The 23,176-nt window shown below is 37.1% G+C and overlaps 1 protein-coding gene and 1 pseudogene across 1 annotated transcript; one reads left to right on the top strand and one right to left on the bottom strand.

Annotated features, from left to right (window-relative positions):
* Positions 1-524: 524 nt before the first annotated feature.
* LOC139958754 (uncharacterized) lies at positions 525-21,407 on the bottom strand. The gene is made up of 13 exons (XM_071956079.1): positions 21,101-21,407; positions 19,046-19,126; positions 14,301-14,478; positions 13,905-14,060; positions 13,177-13,313; positions 11,942-12,090; positions 11,609-11,797; positions 8,087-8,176; positions 7,383-7,472; positions 5,926-6,048; positions 5,280-5,411; positions 4,768-4,884; positions 525-4,149 (listed from the first exon to the last, which is right to left on the bottom strand). The coding sequence occupies exons 2-13, from the start codon at positions 19,080-19,082 to the stop codon at positions 4,036-4,038; spliced, it is 1,512 nt and encodes a 503-aa protein (XP_071812180.1). The 5' UTR covers positions 19,083-19,126; positions 21,101-21,407; the 3' UTR covers positions 525-4,035.
* LOC139958757 (uncharacterized) lies at positions 6,063-7,176 on the top strand (annotated as a pseudogene).
* Positions 21,408-23,176: the final 1,769 nt, after the last annotated feature.

The following is a 23,176-nucleotide window of genomic DNA, read 5'->3' as shown; positions in this document are numbered from 1 at the left end:
GTTGGCCAACGCAAGGTGCGCTTCTCATGCAGAGAAATCCAGTTTTCACATAAAAAATGTAACTAGGAGAGAACCAGCCAGAGGGAACGGAAGCCGGCTTCAAAGGCCAGTCATTCCATCTTACAGGAAATTCTTTGGGTTTACTTACATTCAATTTACTAGGAAAGTGTTGTTGGTTTTGCCTAACTGACTTTTGTTATTAAAGTAGTTTGTTGTGTTTAATCAAACACCTTTTCCCCAAAAACTTTGAATTACTCAAAAGAATGTTCATACTGATGAAATTAAAGCAGCAATATAATCTATATTTTTCATTCAATAAGTGAAGGTACATGAGTAAGTAGCTAAATGGTTACTCATGGTTCCATCGGAAAATCGGAAATTCATTCGACACTTACTTCCTTATTTGAAGTGAAATTTGACTAGTCAATCTTGTGCTCTTATCCTGCTAACATCAACCCAAGGAAACTAAAACAAAAGGAGGAAAAAAAACCCCATCTGTTGTGAAGTTAATGTGAGAAACTCCAAAAACTCTGATAATATATATTCCTGTAGATGGTATTCTTGAAATTCTCGAAGGAGACCAACATACAAACCTTCCAAGTCACTACTCATACGATAGAGACATGACTACTGGAAGACTACAGCAGAGACAGGTAACATTATCTACAGCAGAGACAGGTAACATTATCTACAGCAGAGACAGGTAACATTATCTACAGCAGAGACAAGTAACATTATCTACAGCAGAGACAGGTAACATTATCTACAGCAGAGACAGGTAACATTATCTTCCACATAATGATATTCTACATAGTATTTTATGAAAAAAAAAAAATATGAAAAAAAGCAAAGTAACCATTTGAGACTGGCTCACTGGTTAAAGGGTGTGCTCATATTTAACTGTAAGTCTGGTGAGATTAACTATGTCCCAATTTATAAACTTGATGAAAATGTTCATATGTATGAATTATTTGTGTGGTAGTGCTCGACATAGCTTACCTCACACCAGCCAACACTGAATAGTAAAGACCTTCTTTAACAATTCCTCTGGAGACTGTTTCATAAAACATTCTATAACGATAAATTGCATCACTCAGAGTAGCGGACTTTGGGACTTTACCAAGTCTAAATATTGGCATTAAACTTTGTTGCAACAAACATCATCTTCAAAAAATAGTCCTAGCTGGCTATGATTCCAAAAGGTCAGTACCAGCACTGCTGTAAAAGCCTTAATGATCTTTTTGCTTTTGACTTTTGACACAGAGGAAATATTTTTGCCTAACCCCCCCCCCCTCTCTCTCTCTCTCTCTTCCCGTCTCTACCACCCCAACTTTGAAACTGGAATTCACTTTCTCTGAGAGTAGAACAGGACAAACAACACATCAGGTTTCTTTGACAAGCAGAGAAACGTTCTTAAGCACATGTAAAAAAACTCTTTCCACGATACATGAATTTGTCCACCAACAGCATCAATACAGTTTATGCACGGATAATTTATTTGTTTAAGACTGCCACAAGGGTATTGGATGGAAAATTTCCTCAAAGTTCAAATAAAAGATATTTAAATGTTAGTTTTCATATTACTGTATATTAAAAGCTTGTGAATTAAACTTGCTTTTTTATTTATAAATACTTGCTTTGATTGTAGCTTTATATATGTTGTGCAGTGTTTGCCTTTACATAATCAAGAAAATAAACAGGTCACTTCAGAGACGCAGACAGTATTTAAGAAACAAAAACAAAGGATAAACAAAACCGAACTAAATGTAGAAAATGCAGCAAAGTAATGATGTACAGCAATTTACCATTATGCTCTCAGATTTTATGATGTAGTTGCCAGCTATGCTATTGACTGCAACCTATCTGAAACTCGCAGCACACTTTAATAGCAGAATTTAAAATTTTCAGTTGCAAGGTATTCATAAGCTTTGTCATAGATACCTGTTACCATAGTAATACAGACTTAGCAAGGCTGCCTTGACTGTTACAAATCTAGCAATTCTTCTTTGTCTGTTAAGCTATCAAGGTCAGGCACTTTATATCAAGCTGCATGTATCTTAGTCTAGCTTTTCCACCAATCTCATTTCAATGCTACTGATTTCCATCATGATAAAAAATGTATATTGCTTAGTACTAATGCAGTTTGGCCAAGCATAATGCTGTAACACTCAAAAGACCTTTTAGAAATGAGTAACTGACAGTTCTCATCCAATACAAAACTGCCTTTTCAAGTCTGTATTATATACAAAATGCAAATAGGAAGTTTTCGCCCCCAAAAATTTGAATAACGAAATAAACCTTGAATATTAAAACAAGATAACTTCTTTACAGTTAATAAGAGACAGACTAAAATCCTTGCCAAGTTGGAATCTTAGGAATCAGTTTAATACTGTTACAGAGTCCTTTTCTAAGCTATCCTGATCACTTAAAGTTATCCTTCAAAAGTAAAAATACTGGACATATCATAGTCAGCATTTGATGGATAATTTAACTATAACCCTTACACCAATATGCGCTACATGTTCAAATGTTTACCAACAAATGTCTAAATAACAGATTAATACTCAAAGAAATCGAAATCTGTTAAGCAAACTGGTACAGGAAACAAAGACACACACATACACATAAATGAGGATAAAATGCACCTAAAGTAAATAGCACAAAATTAGATATGAGGATAATCTTAATAATAATTGTCTTTGTCCAAGTCTACAAGGCAAGTGTTTGAAAATATAAATAAGATACCAATCACAGTGCAGGGAATCTCGACAGTTTAGGGATAAAATTGGAGGTAGTAGTTGAGAAGTACATCACTTCTTATGTCTTATCTTTGGTATAACAATGTACTATTGTAGTTAATAACAAACTCATTTCAACTGATGAACAACCTGTCTGAGCATGTTTCATATTTAGGTGTCTGGAATGTACAAATATGAACAAACCCTATTGATAAGGCCCTCTGTGAAAGGGAAATGAAGTTGATCCTCCTCCCTTGGATTCATAGTTAGATAGATGGACACATTGATTTTTGATCCTCCTCCCTTCGATTGGTTGTTAGATAGACGGACAGATAAATTGTTGATCCTCCCTTGGAAGGATTGTTAGATAGACGGACAGATCAATTGTTGATCCACCACACTTGGATTGATTGTTAGATAGAGGGACAGATCAATTGTTGATCCTTGGAATGATTGTTAGATAGAGGGACAGATCAATTGTTGATCCTTGGAATGATTGTTAGATAGAGGGACAGATCAATTGTTGATCCTTGGAATGGTTGTTATATAGAGGGACAGATCAATTGTTGATCCTCCTCACTTGGAAGGATTGTTAGATAGACGGACACATCATTTTTTGATCTTCCTCCCTTGGAAGGATTGTTAGATAGAGGGACAGATCAATTGTTGATCTTCCTCCCTTGGAAGGATTGTTAGATAGAGGGACAGATCAATTGTTGATCCTCCTCACTTGGAAGGATTGTTAGATAGACGGACGGATCAATCTGTAAATAATTTATCGGGTATGGCAGTGCAACATGATAAACACAACATGATCAAATTGCAATACAAGTCCAAAAGATGTGTCACCCTTTTTCCTTTTCAGGAACCATTAGAAAGTCATAAGATATAACATTCTGAGCCATTAAAACTGCCACATAAAATGCGAGTATTCCAAGCGCACATGGTACTTCACAATGAATTTTTCTGACTCCCTTATTCCATTAGAAAGAAGCAGCTAATCAACTAATGTCATAGAAGACAAACATTAAAACATATTTCATATTCAAATGAATACAATTAATAATTTCCTCTGCAACTGTTACCCTCCAAAGCATTGGTAACATGAATGTCACTCTCCGTCTGAATGACACCTTCAGAACATGGATAATCTTCAAATAATGTTCAGCTGCAAACATCTTTTCAAATTGTGACTTGACTTTTACAGTTCATCACAATCGATGCAAGGTTCATTATTTTTTTAAGACTGTCCAGATTCCAAACAGCTCTCCAATTTACGAGCAATCTCTCAAAATTTTCAATTTTGTTTTTCTGCATAAAATAGACCCCAAGCCTGATCCTTGTTGCCGACTCGCTTGAGTTTACTGTTCCAGCCGTCTTCCAAATATTTGAAATCTTCGTCTGTGAAATCCTGAAGTGGATAACAGAAAATGGAAACAACTTTCACTGCAAATGATCAGCACAAACTAATTTTGTTTAATTTCAATGACATTTAGTGATTAATTGCATAACTTGACATGAAATGCCAAGTTTTGGGGTGAATGTTTCTTCTGTATGTGTATGTGGTGTTTGTAATCTGTACGTTTGTTTCTCTTTTGTGTAATGCATATGCAAGTTTCTCGTTGCCTGCAATTTAAATTGAGTTTGTGCACATGATGATAACCACCACAAATCTTACTGACATGGTGATAACTTACAATATCTGTAGTCTCTAGTGTTCATACGAAAGGGAGACCAGTTGATTACTTACAATATCTTTAGTCTGTTGTGTTTGTATATTAACTTGGGTTTAATGAAAAGGGAGACCAAAGGGGAAGAGGAAGGATGATGGAGATGAAATGTAAGGGAGATGGGAAAAAGAGAAATGTTCGATAACATCAACCACCACCACATCCTAAAATACAGCCCTATGAAAAATGCTGATAATTTACAAATTATGCACAATCTTCAGAAAGTGACCAAAGTTATTTGAGTCCAAGTGGGGTTTTGCGATTCCTTCTTCATGTTTACGTGTATTCAAACAACTCACCTTAAGAAATTCTTGTTTATTGCTGTTTATCTTATTCTTCTCGCCATTAAGGACATTGATAAACTGCTGGGACCGGTCCTCTGCCTTCACCTTGATGAATCCAGCTTCTTCTATTAACTGTAAATGGATACCACAAATGACACAGATTAGTAATAAACCAAGATGAAAGTACCCATAATTCAAAAATGCTCATCATATCTAGCATATCACATTTCCTCTAAGAAGTCTACAACTAGTGCAACAGACAACTTGCATAATTTACATTGGCAGTACTGTAGGTCATACATATGGTAATCATAATATGAATATTCATTTATCTGACCTACCTTATACAGCAAGAGCACATGCATGCTTATTTCGTTCTCTTCACTTGTCTTTCGTTCTCAGTACGTATCAATAACGTGATATTTAGGTGCACAAACTGTTAGCCATAATGTACTACTATACTTCTGTGTCCCTCACTGTACTAGGAGTCTGCCAACTAGCTACTTTGCTAGCTTTTAAACACATACCTTGCCGTATTCATTTGGTGTATACAGTGTGTACCCTCGTTGTTTGACGTAGGCTTTGAATTCCTCAGAGTGAGGTGGCTCACCGCAGCAGTAGTCAGATATTAAGAGCTTCCCGCCGGGTTTCAACCAAGTCTACAGAAAACAGACAAAGCCCTATGGTAAATCCTATACCTCCAACATGTCACACTGTCAAAACACTTGTTACAGTCAAAGTGCTGAAACGCCATGTGCTGGCATGGTGACAACTCTATTAATATTTCTCTAACAGTCAGAATGGTACACTGTAACAAGAGTTTTACCCCAATGCAATCATTGGTCATACCAGTGGTACAAAAATTCATTCAACTTCCACTACTTCTTTCATGAATTACACAAACCCAGAATGAATCCAGTGAACATGATCTCTAATTTCTCAATTTGGATGAATTAATTTAGTCTGCTTCACAATGAACTGAACGCAAAGGTTATCAAGAATTTTAAACTTTGTAATGCTCTGTATATGTTGGAGTCTTGCACAGAACCACAACTATATGATACTAGAGGGTTTTGAATACATCAGCTGGATATGTGCACATGATTATTGGAATTTATACAGCAATGGACGGTGATTTTCAGACTACCAATCTTAAGTTGATGAAATTCTTACCAAAAACCGCTGGAATAACGTCAGTTTATCTGCAATATGGAGTATCGTGTCTCTGCTGTACACAACATCAAATGACTCCAAAGGATACTCCCTCTTAGTGATGTCAGCCACTTCAAACTGGACCTAGTATAACAGAAAAATGTGAACTATGAACATTGGTGCTAAAGTTGCTTAAGACACACCCCCTTCCCCCCCCCCTTTTCCCCTTCTCTCTTCTGGTTTCTTTAGGTAGCAAGTGAAGTTTCTTGGAAACTTCCTTTCTGGTTTTCTTTCATTCCAGTGACAAAGTTGATATGCTTTCTGTATTCTCATGCATATTAGGGTGTTCAGTATATTATATTATAAACTCTATACTCTCACCATGTTTATCTGCACTGCACCATGGATTTGATAAATCAATTGAAATATATTGAATATTCATATCCTCAAATCAATATAGAATGCAAGCAATGGAGGTAATGTAACAGCATCATAGATGTTGTGAGATGGACTTAAATTTATCCTAGCAGGATGATCTTCGGTCAGACTGAACCAAACAGACAGACAGAGAGACAGAGGACACTTCAAACAGACACACAACGACACTTCATATACCTGTTGTCTGTCTGTGTACATGTGTACATATCTGTGTTCTCCTGTTATCTGTCTGTGTACATGTGCACATATCTGTGTTTCTCCTGTTATATGTCTGTGTACATGCGTACATGTCTGTGTTCCCTTCAAATACCTGTTATGTCTGTGTACATGCGTACATATCTGTGTTCTCCTGTTATCTGTCTGTGTACATGTGCACATATCTGTGTTTCTCCTGTAATCTGTCTGTGTACATGTGCACATATCTGTGTTCCCTTCAAATACCACATTATCTGTCTGTGTACATATCTGTGTTTCCTTCAAATACCTGTTATATGTCTGTGTACATGCGTACATATCTGTGTTCTCCTGTTATCTGTATGTGTACATGCGTACATATCTGTGTTCTCCTGTTATCTGTATGTGTACATGTGCACATATCTGTGTTTCTCCTGTTATATGTCTGTGTACATGCGTACATATCTGTGTTCTCCTGTTATCTGTATGTGTACATGTGCACATATCTCTGTTTCTCCTGTAATCTGTCTGTGTACATGCGTACATGTCTGTGTTCCCTTCAAATACCACATTATCTGTTTGTGTACATATCTGTGTTTCCTTCAAATACCTGTTATCTGTCTGTGTACGTGTGCACATGTCTTTGATTCTGTATGTCTCTTTAAGAAGATCTGGATAGGATCATAATGTCAGGCCTTCTATAACTATAACATGTTTACCTACATCAGTTTATTGGCAGTATATAAGTAGTTCTTTACCATTTTCCCTTCTTTGGGGGGGGGGGGTCTCTCTTTGATTTTCAGAACTTAAGGTGTTAAACTAATTTTGAATCAAAGAGACATTATACATAGCAATTGTTAACTTACTGGTAAATTTATCTCATCTTGTGACCTTTCCCAGGCAATTTCAATCATATTCCCAGATAAATCCACTCCCAAGACATCAACTTTATAATCCTGTTGTAGAAAAAAACACACAAAAAAAACAATAAATATTTTCATTGAATATGAGCAAGAAAAATGTAACTAATGCTCCTCACAGGAACAAGTTATCAGCCAAGTGCAGCATCAAACATCGAATCAGAATAAATGTAACTAATGCTCCTCACAGGAACAAGTTATCAGCCAATTGCAACACCAAAACATCTAATCAGAATATATGTAACTAATGCTCCTCACAGGAACAAGTTATCAGCCAAGTGCAACATCAAAGCATCTTATCTGAATTTAAGTCAACTTTCCCACAGGAATAAATATAAAGTTAGTCTAAATCTTTTTAATCTTGTGTTTCAAGTCAGTTTGTGTTTACCAGAAATATGATGTAATGTTGACATTACTCTAGACAGACGGGTGAGTAAGACATGCTGACATTAAACCCTTATACACATCACTCTATGAATATTCAATAAGCATGACGATAACTGCATAAGGAGCATGTTTAATCTTTGTCCCTGATTCTATCCAACACCCCACAAGCACCCGTCAAGTACCTACATCCCGACCCCCTCCCTCCCAGCAAAGGGGTGAAAATATGTCCCCACATAATGTTTGAACGCTCCAACTTTTCTCACCTTGGCCATGTAAAAGTCTCCACCACCAATTCCACATCCAACATCCAAAACTTTCTGTCCAGGTTGCAGGTCCAACATTTTCACAAATTCCTGGAACCGAAATAAGGCATATACATGTTAACATACATGAAAAGATATAGGAACAGGCAAACTCTGTTATATTGAAGGGTATCTATAGACACATGATATAGGAACAGGCAAACTCTGTTATGGTGGAGGGTATGTAGACACATGATATAGGAACAGGCAAACTCTGTTATATTGAAGGGTATCTATAGACACATGATATAGGAACAGGCAAACTCTGTTATATTGAAGGGTATCTATAGACACATGATATAGGAACAGGCAAACTCTGTTATGGTGGAGGGTATGTAGACACATGATATAGGAACAGGCAAACTCTGTTATATTGAAGGGTATCTATAGACACATGATATAGGAACAGGCAAACTCTGTTATGGTGGAGGGTATGTAGACACATGATATAGGAACAGGCAAACTCTGTTATATTGAAGGGTATCTATAGACACATGATATAGGAACAGGCGAACTCTGTTATGGTGGAGGGTATGTAGACACATGATATAGGAACAGGCAAACTCTGTTATATTGAAGGGTATCTATAGACACATGATATAGGAACAGGCAAACTCTGTTATATTGAAGGGTATCTATAGACACATGATATAGGAACAGGCAAACTCTGTTATGGTGGAGGGTATGTAGACACATGATATAGGAACAGGCAAACTCTGTTATATTGAAGGGTATCTATAGACACATGATATAGGAACAGGCAAACTCTGTTATATTGAAGGGTATCTATAGACACATGATATAGGAACAGGCAAACTCTGTTATGGTGGAGGGTATGTAGACACATGATATAGGAACAGGCAAACTCTGTTATATTGAAGGGTATCTATAGACACATGATATAGGAACAGGCAAACTCTGTTATGGTGGAGGGTATGTAGACACATGATATAGGAACAGGCAAACTCTGTTATATTGAAGGGTATCTATAGACACATGATATAGGAACAGGCAAACTCTGTTATATTGAAGGGTATCTATAGACACATGATATAGGAACAGGCAAACTCTGTTATGGTGGAGGGTATGTAGACACATGATATAGGAACAGGCAAACTCTGTTATATTGAAGGGTATCTATAGACACATGATATAGGAACAGGCAAACTCTGTTATGGTGGAGGGTATGTAGACACATGATATAGGAACAGGCAAACTCTGTTATATTGAAGGGTATCTATAGACACATGATATAGGAACAGGCAAACTCTGTTATATTGAAGGGTATCTATAGACACATGATATAGGAACAGGCAAACTCTGTTATGGTGGAGGGTATGTAGACACATGATATAGGAACAGGCAAACTCTGTTATATTGAAGGGTATCTATAGACACATGATATAGGAACAGGCAAACTCTGTTATGGTGGAGGGTATGTAGACACATGATATAGGAACAGGCAAACTCTGTTATATTGAAGGGTATCTATAGACACATGATATAGGAACAGGCAAACTCTGTTATATTGAAGGGTATCTATAGACACATGATATAGGAACAGGCAAACTCTGTTATGGTGGAGGGTATGTACAGGCAAACTCTGTTATATTGAAGGGTATCTATAGACACATGATATAGGAACAGGCAAACTCTGTTATGGTGGAGGGTATGTAGACACATGATATAGGAACAGGCAAACTCTGTTATATTGAAGGGTATCTATAGACACATGATATAGGAACAGGCAAACTCTGTTATATTGAAGGGTATCTATAGACACATGATATAGGAACAGGCAAACTCTGTTATGGTGGAGGGTATGTAGACACATGATATAGGAACAGGCAAACTCTGTTATATTGAAGGGTATCTATAGACACATGATATAGGAACAGGCAAACTCTGTTATGGTGGAGGGTATGTAGACACATGATATAGGAACAGGCAAACTCTGTTATATTGAAGGGTATCTATAGACACATGATATAGGAACAGGCAAACTCTGTTATATTGAAGGGTATCTATAGACACATGATATAGGAACAGGCAAACTCTGTTATGGTGGAGGGTATGTAGACACATGATATAGGAACAGGCAAACTCTGTTATATTGAAGGGTATCTATAGACACATGATATAGGAACAGGCAAACTCTGTTATGGTGGAGGGTATGTAGACACATGATATAGGAACAGGCAAACTCTGTTATGGTGGAGGGTATGTAGACACATGATATAGGAACAGGCAAACTCTGTTATATTGAAGGGTATCTATAGACACATGATATAGGAACAGGCAAACTCTGTTATGGTGGAGGGTATGTAGACACATGATATAGGAACAGGCAAACTCTGTTATATTGAAGGGTATCTATAGACACATGATATAGGAACAGGCAAACTCTGTTATATTGAAGGGTATCTATAGACACATGATATAGGAACAGGCAAACTCTGTTATGGTGGAGGGTATGTAGACACATGATATAGGAACAGGCAAACTCTGTTATATTGAAGGGTATCTATAGACACATGATATAGGAACAGGCAAACTCTGTTATGGTGGAGGGTATGTAGACACATGATATAGGAACAGGCAAACTCTGTTATGGTGGAGGGTATGTAGACACATGATATAGGAACAGGCAAACTCTGTTATATTGAAGGGTATCTATAGACACATGATATAGGAACAGGCAAACTCTGTTATGGTGGAGGGTATGTAGACACATGATATAGGAACAGGCAAACTCTGTTATATTGAAGGGTATCTATAGACACATGATATAGGAACAGGCAAACTCTGTTATATTGAAGGGTATCTATAGACACATGATATAGGAACAGGCAAACTCTGTTATGGTGGAGGGTATGTAGACACATGATATAGGAACAGGCAAACTCTGTTATATTGAAGGGTATCTATAGACACATGATATAGGAACAGGCAAACTCTGTTATGGTGGAGGGTATGTAGACACATGATATAGGAACAGGCAAACTCTGTTATGGTGGAGGGTATGTAGACACATGATATAGGAACAGGCAAACTCTGTTATATTGAAGGGTATCTATAGACACATGATATAGGAACAGGCAAACTCTGTTATGGTGGAGGGTATGTAGACACATGATATAGGAACAGGCAAACTCTGTTATATTGAAGGGTATCTATAGACACATGATATAGGAACAGGCAAACTCTGTTATGGTGGAGGGTATGTAGACACATGATATAGGAAAAGGAAAACTCTGTTATATTGGAGGGTATATAGACAATGATATGGGAACAGGCTAACTAGGTTATATTGAAGGGTTTATAGATAAAAGTACTTCTTTTAGAATGGAAAGTCAAAATACAAAACCAGTTCCTATCTGAAAAATATACTAGACAAGTCAAGAAAAATCTCCCAGTTTCAAACAACACTTTGTCCCACTTTGAAATCATTAAATTTAAAATAATATGTCATTCCAATCTGACCTCTGTTGTCTGTGGACCTCCAGTACTGACGTAACCAGCTCCAAAGATTTTCTCGTACCTTAGGATGCCTCGCTTTGAGTATTGTTTGTTGTCCAGAAATTGTTGGAATGTGACAAAACCATGGTTCCCTTCATCTGACCTTGGCGTCTTCTCCATTAACCAGCATATTTGATTACGGTTATTCTTCAGCTGCCAAAAAACAAAACGACAAATAAATATTATCACTTTTGTTGAAGAATTTGATATGATAGATGATAAATCAAATATTCAAGAACCGTTCTGTAGTTGTGACAAACTTCTCATATTATATTTTCAGTTTTCAGTCATTCTCACCTTAATGTAGCTCTGCAAACTCTGTGAAAAACAGACATCGAAACCCCAAGGCATCTTTCCCGTTCCGGGAACTGAGACACTTTGGAAAAGATTGTTGTAAAGCTCTGGTGATCTGTACTTGGATGGGTTAAACTGTCGCTTGGCGTTGCCTGAAGTGAAAAAACATCATAAAAAGATAAATAACACAGGAATGTTGTTCTGCAGACAAGTACGAATCTATGCTATAAATAAATGCATGTACTAATGGGGTCAGGGTAAAACTGTCCCTGATGAAGGTTTGGGTTGGAGGGTTCAATAACTAAATAGTCATATTGATATATCAATCTCATTCTGAGAGCAGGTGCTGGGGTTTATTCATATGTCCTATAAACATGCACTTTTACAGACCAGACCTTTTACAATGTTACACAACAACAAAGGGTATCTCCACTAAGTGAAACTCAGAGTAGTAAAATGTATTGCTTTATAATGTATTTGGAACCAGTTACGTGGTTTTACAAAACTGTACCATTTGCTACTTAGTAACAGTAATATTAACAACCAACAATTGTGGTACATCTTGTGTTGGTTGGAGGCAGGTAATGCATTGATTTGTTATTTTAAAATCCCCACTGAAGCTAGTCTGCTCACTTTGCATTCTTTTTTGTGCTTCTCTCTCTTACAGGAATGACCTCATTATTAAGCCCACACAAGAACTGCTTCTTTTCACATTCATAATGTTTGTTCTAATTACAACATGTTGCATATTTTCTCACATGCAAAAAGCCAAAAAACTTCCTGTTACTGGCTGTTGATTCTTCACAAATGAAAACTTCAGCAGAAAGAGGTGATGAAGGTTGACCCAGAAGTAGCATGATGGGGACAAACTAATATAGAGTTTATAGACTAGAAGGATTGGACTGTGCGACAGTAGAGTCGAGACAGGTAAGAGAGAGAAGTACCAGTAAATTAACCAATGAATGAAATTAAATGAAAGATTCAGCAGAAAGAGGTGATGGGGGTTTACCCAGAAGTATCATGATGGGGACAAACTAATATAGAGTTTATAGACTAGAAGGATTGGACTGTGCAACAGTAGAGTCGAGACAGGAAGGAGAGAGAAGTACCAGTAAATTAACCAATGAATGAAATGCTTGCATCAACTGCATGACAGGTAAATTTATCAACATGCCAAACCACTTCTGATCATATGCGCTCAGTTATGCAGACTTGTGATTATACTTAAGTATTCTCACCAGACTGGTGTAAACATGATTCCCTGAAAAATAGAAAGCCGCCCTCCTTCAACCAGGTGAGCATCTTCATGGCCAGCTGACGGACTTCCTCATCCGAAAGATACATCAGTAACCAGTTGGAAAATATGACATCAAAACTGAAGAATACAGGAGAAATGATTAATCTGTTACTAATAGGCATGCATTTCAAAGAACACAAGGCTAAATCTGTCGTAGTATATTGGTTCAACGACAGGATAGCAGGTTTTACCCAAGTCTGACACTTTACGGAAATGTTTCTGTTTTAACAAATTTATGTGTAGGATTATATTAGTCTCCACAAATTGTTAGATATGCTACAGTAAGTGACGGGACTGACTGCTGGAGACTGGTCATTCAACGGAAATGTGCTCCCTGTAAACATGAAACGGTACATTTGTTGGTTGAACGGTTAGGGATTAATCGGCAGCAACATTAGTACATGTTTTGCAAATGAAGTCATGATCTCCTGAAGATGATGAACAAAACACTCACTTGAAAAATTATACTATCGACAGGGCAATGGGAGATCTCTTAGGAAGATTGGCTGGAAGTGGTTTAATGCCATTTCTGAATTTAATAATTACAATATCTCTCTGTGTTACATTCAAATTAATCACTCAACCAAGGAATCAATAAATAGGAAGAACTGAGAGGCTCATTTGATCAAACATGTCTTTTTCACAAATGTTTTTTTTTTTTAATTTTACCTTCCTTTCTCCATTTCTAATTTTGTGACATCAGCTGTGATGAACTCAATGTTATTGTGATCTTTGTTCAAATCTCTATTCTTCTGAATGAACGATTCCATGAAGTCTACCGTAGTCACATGACTGGACTGTGTCGCAATTTGGCTTGTGAAACGCCTAAAAGTAAGAAACGAAGGAAAAAGTGTCATAAAATGTTAACTTTTACTGGAACAACAAGGTTTTTTATTCAGGTTATTACTTGTGCTTCATATTTCTTCAGAAGATAGGTATGTCATCACTACTTGCAGGTCAAAGGTTAACCGTCCAGGCTGTACAATTTACTGTCAAACTATTACATTTACATTCTCATCTTAACCTCATGGGGTTCTTCTTTTTGGACCTCAAAAATTCACTTACCCTATTCCACCACCCAGTTCCAAGACATTTTTGCCTTTCAACTCTGGAAGGAGGGCCATCACTTCTGGCAGTTCCTCTTGGCTAATCAGAGATGCGTTGGTATCCAACATCATTTCTTCAATGCTGGCATTGTGGGAATGACTCTCCCAGAACTTGGTCATGTCATTCCTGGTTTCACCTGAGTTAAAAACACATTTATTAGATCTTAAAAAATCAACTATTTTTAGCACATTATTTATTTTGATAATCAAACAAACATGACTTCTTCATACAGCAGGTTACACTTTCGTTCAAGCAGATATCCTATACAGGCAACAAAGGCTCAAGTTTAGCACTTCTTCCATCTCTTTCTTAGGCAGCCTTTGGATATAAGTCAATACAGACATCTATAGCAACTTAAATAGTCTCACAAGATTTCAAATACAAATTTTGGCATAAATAGGGTCTTTTTGAGGTTACCTATTTTAACATGTAGGGTTTGCTCGACTATCACACAAATTTCAGTAGTCTAGAGCAAGGCATTTCTAAGGAGTGAAATTTTTTTGTGTGAACTTGGATAACACTTAACAGATTTAAATACATCTTAAACATGTACACCGCAGTAAAACAGATCTATAAACATCTGATTTTGATGTACCATTTCAATTTCCATTAATTCTTCTTTTCCTGGGAAGGATTGAGGCTGGGGAGGGTGCAGTTTAATCAAAAAGGAATATTCTCTATTGCCCTTCCACTCTTCCTGCTCCTGATTCATATTCACAATAAAAAAAGGTCCAAATTCAACAAAAGTTAACCATTGAAGGAAACAGAGTACTAGTATCTTAACTGTTCAGGATGCAGTACTTTCCTACTAACTGGCACATATCCACATTGCAGACATGTTACATGAGCCTCTTCCATTTACTCTTAATACTAATCTCTTGGGACAGAATTAAGACAATCTGACAGAAAGGTCCGTTATCATCTCTCAATAATTGTCCGACTGTTTCATCACTGCAAAATTGCCAATTTCATAAGGCTATACCCTTATGATTTTGTCCGATTTTGGCCAAAATCGCGCCTTTTTTAATTCTTCCCAAAATTGTTCCTGTGGTGTGTGGCGCCCTTTGGATTCCTTTCCAGGTCACAAAGGTGGTATAAACACTTATATTTTGGTGGAAAAATGAAATTTAATAACCATATAATTGGCACTATTATCATTAAGAAGACTAATGGCTTTGAAAGTGACATTGTAAACTGTCTAAAGCTAAGAAGATTGTAGCAAGGTTACACAGGGTCCAAAATACACAACTGACACAACAAATTAAAGTGGTACGTTCATCTTGATTACAAAACCCAAAGGGTTTAATTCTCTGTTGTTCCTTTCTTTCTTTTGTTTCATCCACTGATACATTTGCTGCATGTAATGCCGAAGCTTCAAGAATTGCAATCTATTGACTTCAATGATTGGCTTGGAAAGATTACACACTGATAATTTGAAACTACTGTATTTAGAATAAAAACATTCCTTGACCCGGAGTGGCATGCAGTTCAAACTTCTACCCAAAAACATATTCTAAACTCCAGTCTTCATCTCACGCAAGAACTAAAACATTATAGAAATCTAACAACCTGAGAGCCCAGAGGCTTTGTGAAACCTTTGCCAGAAAATTTAACACTCGGGCACCTGACTACTAATTAAAGGAAAGTTAAATTTGTTCAAGAATTTAGTCAGAACCAGAACTTCAGAGGGTACCAGCTTCCCTAACTGATTAAATCTCTGACATGGATTACCTGTTTTTAATTTTTTTTTTTTTTTTTTTAATATTCAGTCTTTCTGTGTGGAATGCAATCACATAGTGTACTTTAGATGCATGGGCAAGCCATGCACAATTACTTTACCCAACTTCATAATTAAGCCATAGCAATCGATTCACCACTAACCCTTTGAACAACTGTTAAGTAATCATAGAGTACAGCTTAATTAAATTCATTGCACATAAATTTATTTTGAAAACTTACTGCCGAAACTGTATGCGCTAAACCCAGCTAGTACCTATATCACAGAGAAATAAGCTATGCTACCTTTGATCTTTACTTTATACAACTTTAGATCACAAAGATAGCCTTAAACATGTATTACTTGATTAAACTTGAGCATATAACCATAGAGTCAGGGGTGTTAAAGTCACCTTCAGTCAGTATCAGAGCATTCAATTCACAGACACAAAATGACTTTGTGTGTTAAAGTCACTTTCAGCATCAGAGCATGCATCTCACAGATACAAAATGACTTTGCGCGTTAAAGGGTGTGAAGACTCGCGCACAAAGAAACGTCTCGTGCCGGTAATCTGACCTAGTTTCGAATGAGGTGTAATAGAAGTGTTAGACACCACCATCGATCCCATAAAATACACACACAGCTTGCTACCGTCGGTAATTAGACACTAGTGTACAGTCAATACATATAGCTACAGTCAATACCCACAGCAGCGTGGACATCTCAGGTCTAGATAAAAGATAACAAGGTATCACGTTTCATTACTGTCTGCATTTTGTAGCGATAAGAAGAAAACAATGGAAAGCAACGGAAAGTTAACTTTTTCAGAGTGCGGCTAACTTTTTCAGAGGGCGGCACACGGTTTGGGGCAAGTCTTCAATGCCTTTAACGTCACGTCACCTTCAGCATCAGAGCATTCATCTCACAGACACAAAATTACTTTGTGTGCAAATATGACACAAATTTCATGTTCCGACCATGGAATATACAAGACTGCCTCAAACCTATTTTACAGCAATGTTGAATGTGGAATTAGTCATTGAACCAAGTTGAACAGGTCTGTCCACCACTAAGGAACATGTACATAACAATTATAAGATTTACCACAACTGGCCTTTTTTGATATATAGCATCAGCCTGTTAACGGATCATTGAGACCTTACCACTGTAAAAATCCGGGAACCAGGTACCCAAGAGCCGTTACCCGTCAGGTATCCAGGAAAAAATTGTTCACCTTCGTGTAACGGGACTTTCAAGAAATTACATACTGGATGCAATAATAAATGAATTATATTCTCCACTGACAATGTTTTCATGCTCAAATACGTAGGTGTAAGATAAGGTATAAAACCTTCCTCAATAATTTCGGTTTGCTTTTGTTTCTTTCATTAACTTGCTAATAACTTCATATAATTAACATCACTACTATCATCGCACTGTCGCCGCTGCTTATGTTTGCTCACCACCTCTATAAAAATTAGACCATGGATATAAATTAATCTAAGTTAATTCTGAAACAGTCGTTACTACTACTATCTATTATGCAGGCTCATGGTTCGCATTAGCCGTGAGAATGCGCGATTCGCACTTTGATCGCATTTGGAATAATGGGGTAATCTAGCTAACTATCTGTTTATTAGCTGAAATTGTGATGTGGTTATAAGATGTGCATGGAATATTTTCGTTATTGCTGTTATCTATGGACACATGGTAGCCTAACACCACACTAAGTAAATGGGAAAATCTTGCCTAACCATCGATTTGTCTGGGGAAAAAAACAACACTTTGTGTATGATTCGGGTAATAAATTAGGAACCGGGTAGTATCGCATTGGGCGGGTATCCGGATACCCCGTGCAAGCACTACTCTAAACACCATTGCAACACACAATCCTTGAAAGATAACAGCATGAATATCACTTTGGTTGTTGTTGTTAAAAAAAAAATCATTCGTATTTATGGGTTGAATGCTCAATATAGGTTCTTTTTGAAAACTGAGTAAACCAAATACACTTCAACAATTAAAGGGTGTAAAGACTTGCGCAAAAAGAAATGTCTAATGCCGGTCATCTAACCTCGTTTCGAATGAGGTGTAACAGAAAATACGCACACAGCTTGCTACTACCTTCGGTAATTTGACACTAGCGTACAGTCAGTACATACAGCTGCGGTCAATGCATACAGCTACGGTCAATACCCACAGCAGCTTGGACATCTCAGGTCTAGATAATAGATAACAAGGTATCACGTTTCATTACTGTCCGCATTTTGTAGCGACAAGCAGAAAACTTCACTTGCAAGCAACAGAAAGTTAACTTTTTCAGAGCGCGACACACGGTTTGGGGCGAGTCTTCAATGCCTTAAAATCAGCTTGGTGGTGCTCTTGGCTCTGTCCAATAGTTGTTTTGACTTGCAAGGCTTTTTTTTTTTAGCTGGCAAGATTTGTTTCTCCCTTTCCATTGTCAATGACTTTGATTCTGCGAGCTGTGCTTCGTTCCTTGGGTTTTAAGTTCTACTCTTTCAATAGTAACGTAAACTTGTAAACTCTTTGTTTATATCTCATCATGTGTAACTGATGTAACATTTAAATTTTCACTTTGGTAACATTTAATGTTGATTTCAAAAAAGTTATTTTCTTTTCAGTCAGTCAGTTAGTTAATATATTCAAATATTTTTGATAATTGACTTTGATTTTCCATGTTGCGTTTTCGCAGTAATGCCTGCCTACACATTTAAACACTTTGAAATACATAGAAACTTTAGGACATGAGGGGGAAGCATCTTCAAGTAGGGTTCAAGATAAATTGCTTTTCAGTCTGTCCCTAAATTGAAATTTAATTTGAAATAATGAGAGTGTTTAACATGTTACTCAAAGAATGTTTCAGTGAGCATGCTCACTGACGTCTGTCCTGCAGAACAGACGTCTCTTGCCAATGACTGTCATAGATCAAGAAGAAGTAATTAGCATAATATCGAAATACACAAACCATTTTGGGTGCCATTTAGTAACCCCACTGTGGTCATTGTGGTTGATTTGAATTTCTTCTGCTTCAAAGTATTCTAATAACCTGTTGAAAAACAAAAAACAAACAAATAAAAAGACATGCAAGTTTTCTATTTTGTTTGAGGCCTTGGAATCCTGTCTATTTAAATGTATGAGGATGTTTCTATTTGTTAAGAACAAAAGCACTGAAATTTTTCTGCCAAGAAATCACATGATAAGTTGGTTACAATCGTTCAAATATCGCTGCTTATTTACCAGCAAATATTATTGGGCTGCTCTATAACCTTATGTGTATGTTGCAATTCAGATTTAGCGCAGTGAAAATGTGATATTAGTCACTATATACATATATTTTTCTAAAGTACTTGTATTTTGTAGCAAGCAGTTACAATTCTAAATTCTAGGGCTGTCACACACATCATGAAACTTTATCAACCTAATTCAACCTAAAATGCTTACTGGGAAGCTGAAACTCATATGAAGAATATATTCAAAACATAGCAAACTTTCAAAATAATCTTCTAATTTGGCACATTTCATTTCCAACAGCAGATAGCAAATGTATTTGCATGACATTTGACCACTTGTCATGTTTGTTGCATCATAAATGAGAACAGTTTCTTCACTTTCCCCAGTTACTACAGTAAGTAAACAGGATTTGCAACTACATATTGGTGGTCTTGATGACATTGCATATATGTATTTCACTGTTTCAAAACAGTTTGATACTTTGTAAACAATCTTTAAGGTTAGGCTATATAGCTTATGCCAAAACAATGTTAGGCCACGAGAATGAAAGTTATAGATTTGCGTCCACCGCCCGCATGCCTGAAAAGCTACCGCACGAAAATTTTCATTATTTCCAAAAATTTCATTATTACAAACAATTTCATTATAAAAAAAAAAAAAAAATCCAAATCGCGCACAGCGGAAAGACGATCTATTTATCACGTAAATGCAGCTATGAAAACAGTATCATCGCTTTGCCAGTGTCGCGGTGTCATCGGGGTCACAGGTCAAATCGCTCCAACCGCGCATCGGATTCTCGCAATGTCTCCACGCGCACACGTGCGTTGATACCATGCATCGTTCTCGTGGAACGAAACGTAAGAAATCCTGTCAATCTTTTATACTTACCTATAGTTTGAAGACTCGAATTGTTGAAATAAAAGGGCTAAACTATAACAAAGTTTATTGACATTGCATACGATATACAAATATTGATGGATGGCATGATCAGAATGTGAAATTTTACGATTCACTGGTCGATGTTCGGCGGTGTTTTTGATCGTCTCCAGTGTAATGCTAAAGCATAGGATAACAAGCAGTCGATCTAGGCCTAGCCTACGAACGTACGTACTGTTCCAGGTCAATGCACTGTAGTGACCAAGTCATGAAGGCTATCATTGTCACTGTGTACATCATATTGCAGACAGGAGCCCGGTATTTTAACATTTTTATAAATTCAATGCATCCCCATCCAGCTAGCCTAGTACTACAGTAGTAGCAGTTGTGTTTCAAAGCCAGGGTTTTATTCTCCCCTACTGTGACATGGTATTTTGAAGTCGTTTATATACCATTACCACTTGCGTGAACGGTTTATGTAGATAGCTACGCATGCGCAGTTGTAAATAATGAATAATGAATAATGAAAAAAAGCCTCATGTGTTTTCAAAAAAGTCCGGACACAAATCTATAACTTTCATTCTCGTGGCCTTAGGCTTACTTACTTTAGCCTAGGCTTTGCCTAAATCATGATCATTATTGTCATTAATTGTTCAGCAAACTTAGTACGCCTACATAACAGTCGCATAACACATAACACAGCATAGCATAACACAGCATAACACAATCGTGTCCCTGCCTTATGAATAACGATAACATATGTCAGAGGGCTGATTACAACTCGATTAACTATCGAACACAGACGACATATTGTCTATAGGGCCTAATTATTGATTGCCCCCTCACTTAATTTGAGATGTGGATATCAGGTAACGTCAGCTAGGCCTAACTTTAGTATAAATATAATAATCACCTTATCACAGTCTAGGCTTAGTATGTGTCAAACAGTGTGAATTGCGGTTCTTGTACGACTGAATGATCTGCTTCTTCTATTCCAGGCAAGTCCACGTTGCTGCATTCCTATAAATTCTGGGCCACGGCTTCAAAGTTTATTATCATTTACAGTGGCACCCAGATGGTGATTTACATTCGCATGGAAAAGCCTGGGAATTACCAGAAATTCGAAACTGCGATCCAATCAGCTAATACCATGAGAAGAGAGGTTGCAGCAATGAATACTGAATTGTGTTATGGTTTATCTAGTGCATGGCATGGATTGCGTAATCATTTCTGGCTTTTATATCGGGATATCGAATGAGTTGTAGCAAGCGTGGCGTGATGTGTACAGAAGCCTCTATATTCACTATACCAACATCAAGACGACTTAAAAAGTCTTTAAATTCATTATAATCTTCACGGTATCAAGCCAAAAACTTACTAACGCACTACAAAAATGTTTATATTACCTTCTTTGGCGGTTTCAATCTCTTGGATTTACTTTTATTTTGTGTAGAAATAGGTATCATTAAGCAGATTCTTTAACGTTCTGTATATTACTCCGTACTTAATAAGTGGAAACATTTCCAAGTATTGTGGTCTCATGATTGAACTTTAACCGTAGGATTTTACCTAGGGATTTTCCATCATGGGGGGACAAAAGCAAGTCATTGTCTTTGGGATATCGAACTGAAATCTGGAAATGTGACAGTCAGTTATGAATCTTCAATGCTATATTAAGACACAAATAAGTACAATTGATACATTGAGAATCTTCAGTTGATCGTGGCATTGCATGGGTGACTTCTGAATAAGCATCAAGATTGTCGCCTATTCCAGCATATGCGTCCAAGTCCTATAGGCATACAAGGCTGAGTCCTGTATTGTTCTTACTCCGAATCCGGGTCTCACGTATCCGAATCATTGAAGATACATGATCATTTCAGAACTTGTTACCCTAGGCAGTTTCGAAAAATAAAAGTGAAAAGTTCCAGGCAGCTAAATTATCTATTTTTAATTCATAATCCTTAGACTATATCTTGGAGAAACCCAAACACCGAGAATAGCCTTCCTGAACTTTGAATTAAGAGGCTATTGTTCGGCACCTACCATACCGAAACTAAACGTTCTTCTGGTGACCCCCCAGTATTCCAGCTCTTTTCTCTAACCCCTGCCCCACCTTCATGAATATTCATGTGCAACTAACTGGATAAAACATATTCAACAACATATATCAAATCAAATTAAGCCGCCGCGGTGCCATTATCCTTCGAAGCCGCCTCCCCCCCCCCCCCCCGACCCCACGGTTTACACCTCTTATGCTCGTACCATGAAAAAATTCTCCAATTAGTCTCCAAGTATGCTAGAAGATCAAATAATGGTTATTCATGCTCAAAATGCAACACTCGCATTTGTACAGCCGAGCAACATTCTCAAAACACTGTTATAATGTTACTACGACTCAGTGCATATAGTGTGTATATTGACGACGATATGAACAATGTAATATTCAAGATGATCCATCAAATAGTGAACTTATTTTGCTGTATTGGCCCCAAATATGATAGATATTCAAAAATGGTCACCTTTGGCCAAAATTCTTAAACTGTTTTTATTACAACCTTGGAGGAAAATTTCCTCACTGCACATTCAGTCATCTTGCGTGTTTCTTAAAAAATGTCCAGAGAACAATTTGGAGAGTAAAGACCTCCAGGAAAGGACTTTTTGAAAACTTCTAGCAATTATATAGCGTGCTATAATTTGGGGGCCTATATACTGACTTACCTTCAAGGGTGGCGATCTTTTGCATACATTTGATGCGAGTCTAAACCATTTCTCTCTCGGAGAGAACTTACCTTTGGGCATGCAATAACTCATCAAGGATAGGAGATGTGTGTAAATGCATTGTAGTGAGTAGTACTTTTGTTCTCATTTACTTGAATACATCTTCATCATAACTTCATATGTCAATAGAAATAAACATTTTTATATGCAACAGTCTACAGAAGTGTTTTAATGATACGCATTAACTCAAAGAATGCTGGATGATTAG

This window comes from Apostichopus japonicus, chromosome 3 (assembly GCF_037975245.1).
Source record: "Apostichopus japonicus isolate 1M-3 chromosome 3, ASM3797524v1, whole genome shotgun sequence".
NCBI classification, from domain to species: Eukaryota; Metazoa; Echinodermata; class Holothuroidea; order Aspidochirotida; family Stichopodidae; genus Apostichopus; species Apostichopus japonicus.
Note: the sequence above shows the minus strand (reverse complement) of the source record. Positions and strands in the feature narration are given on the sequence as shown.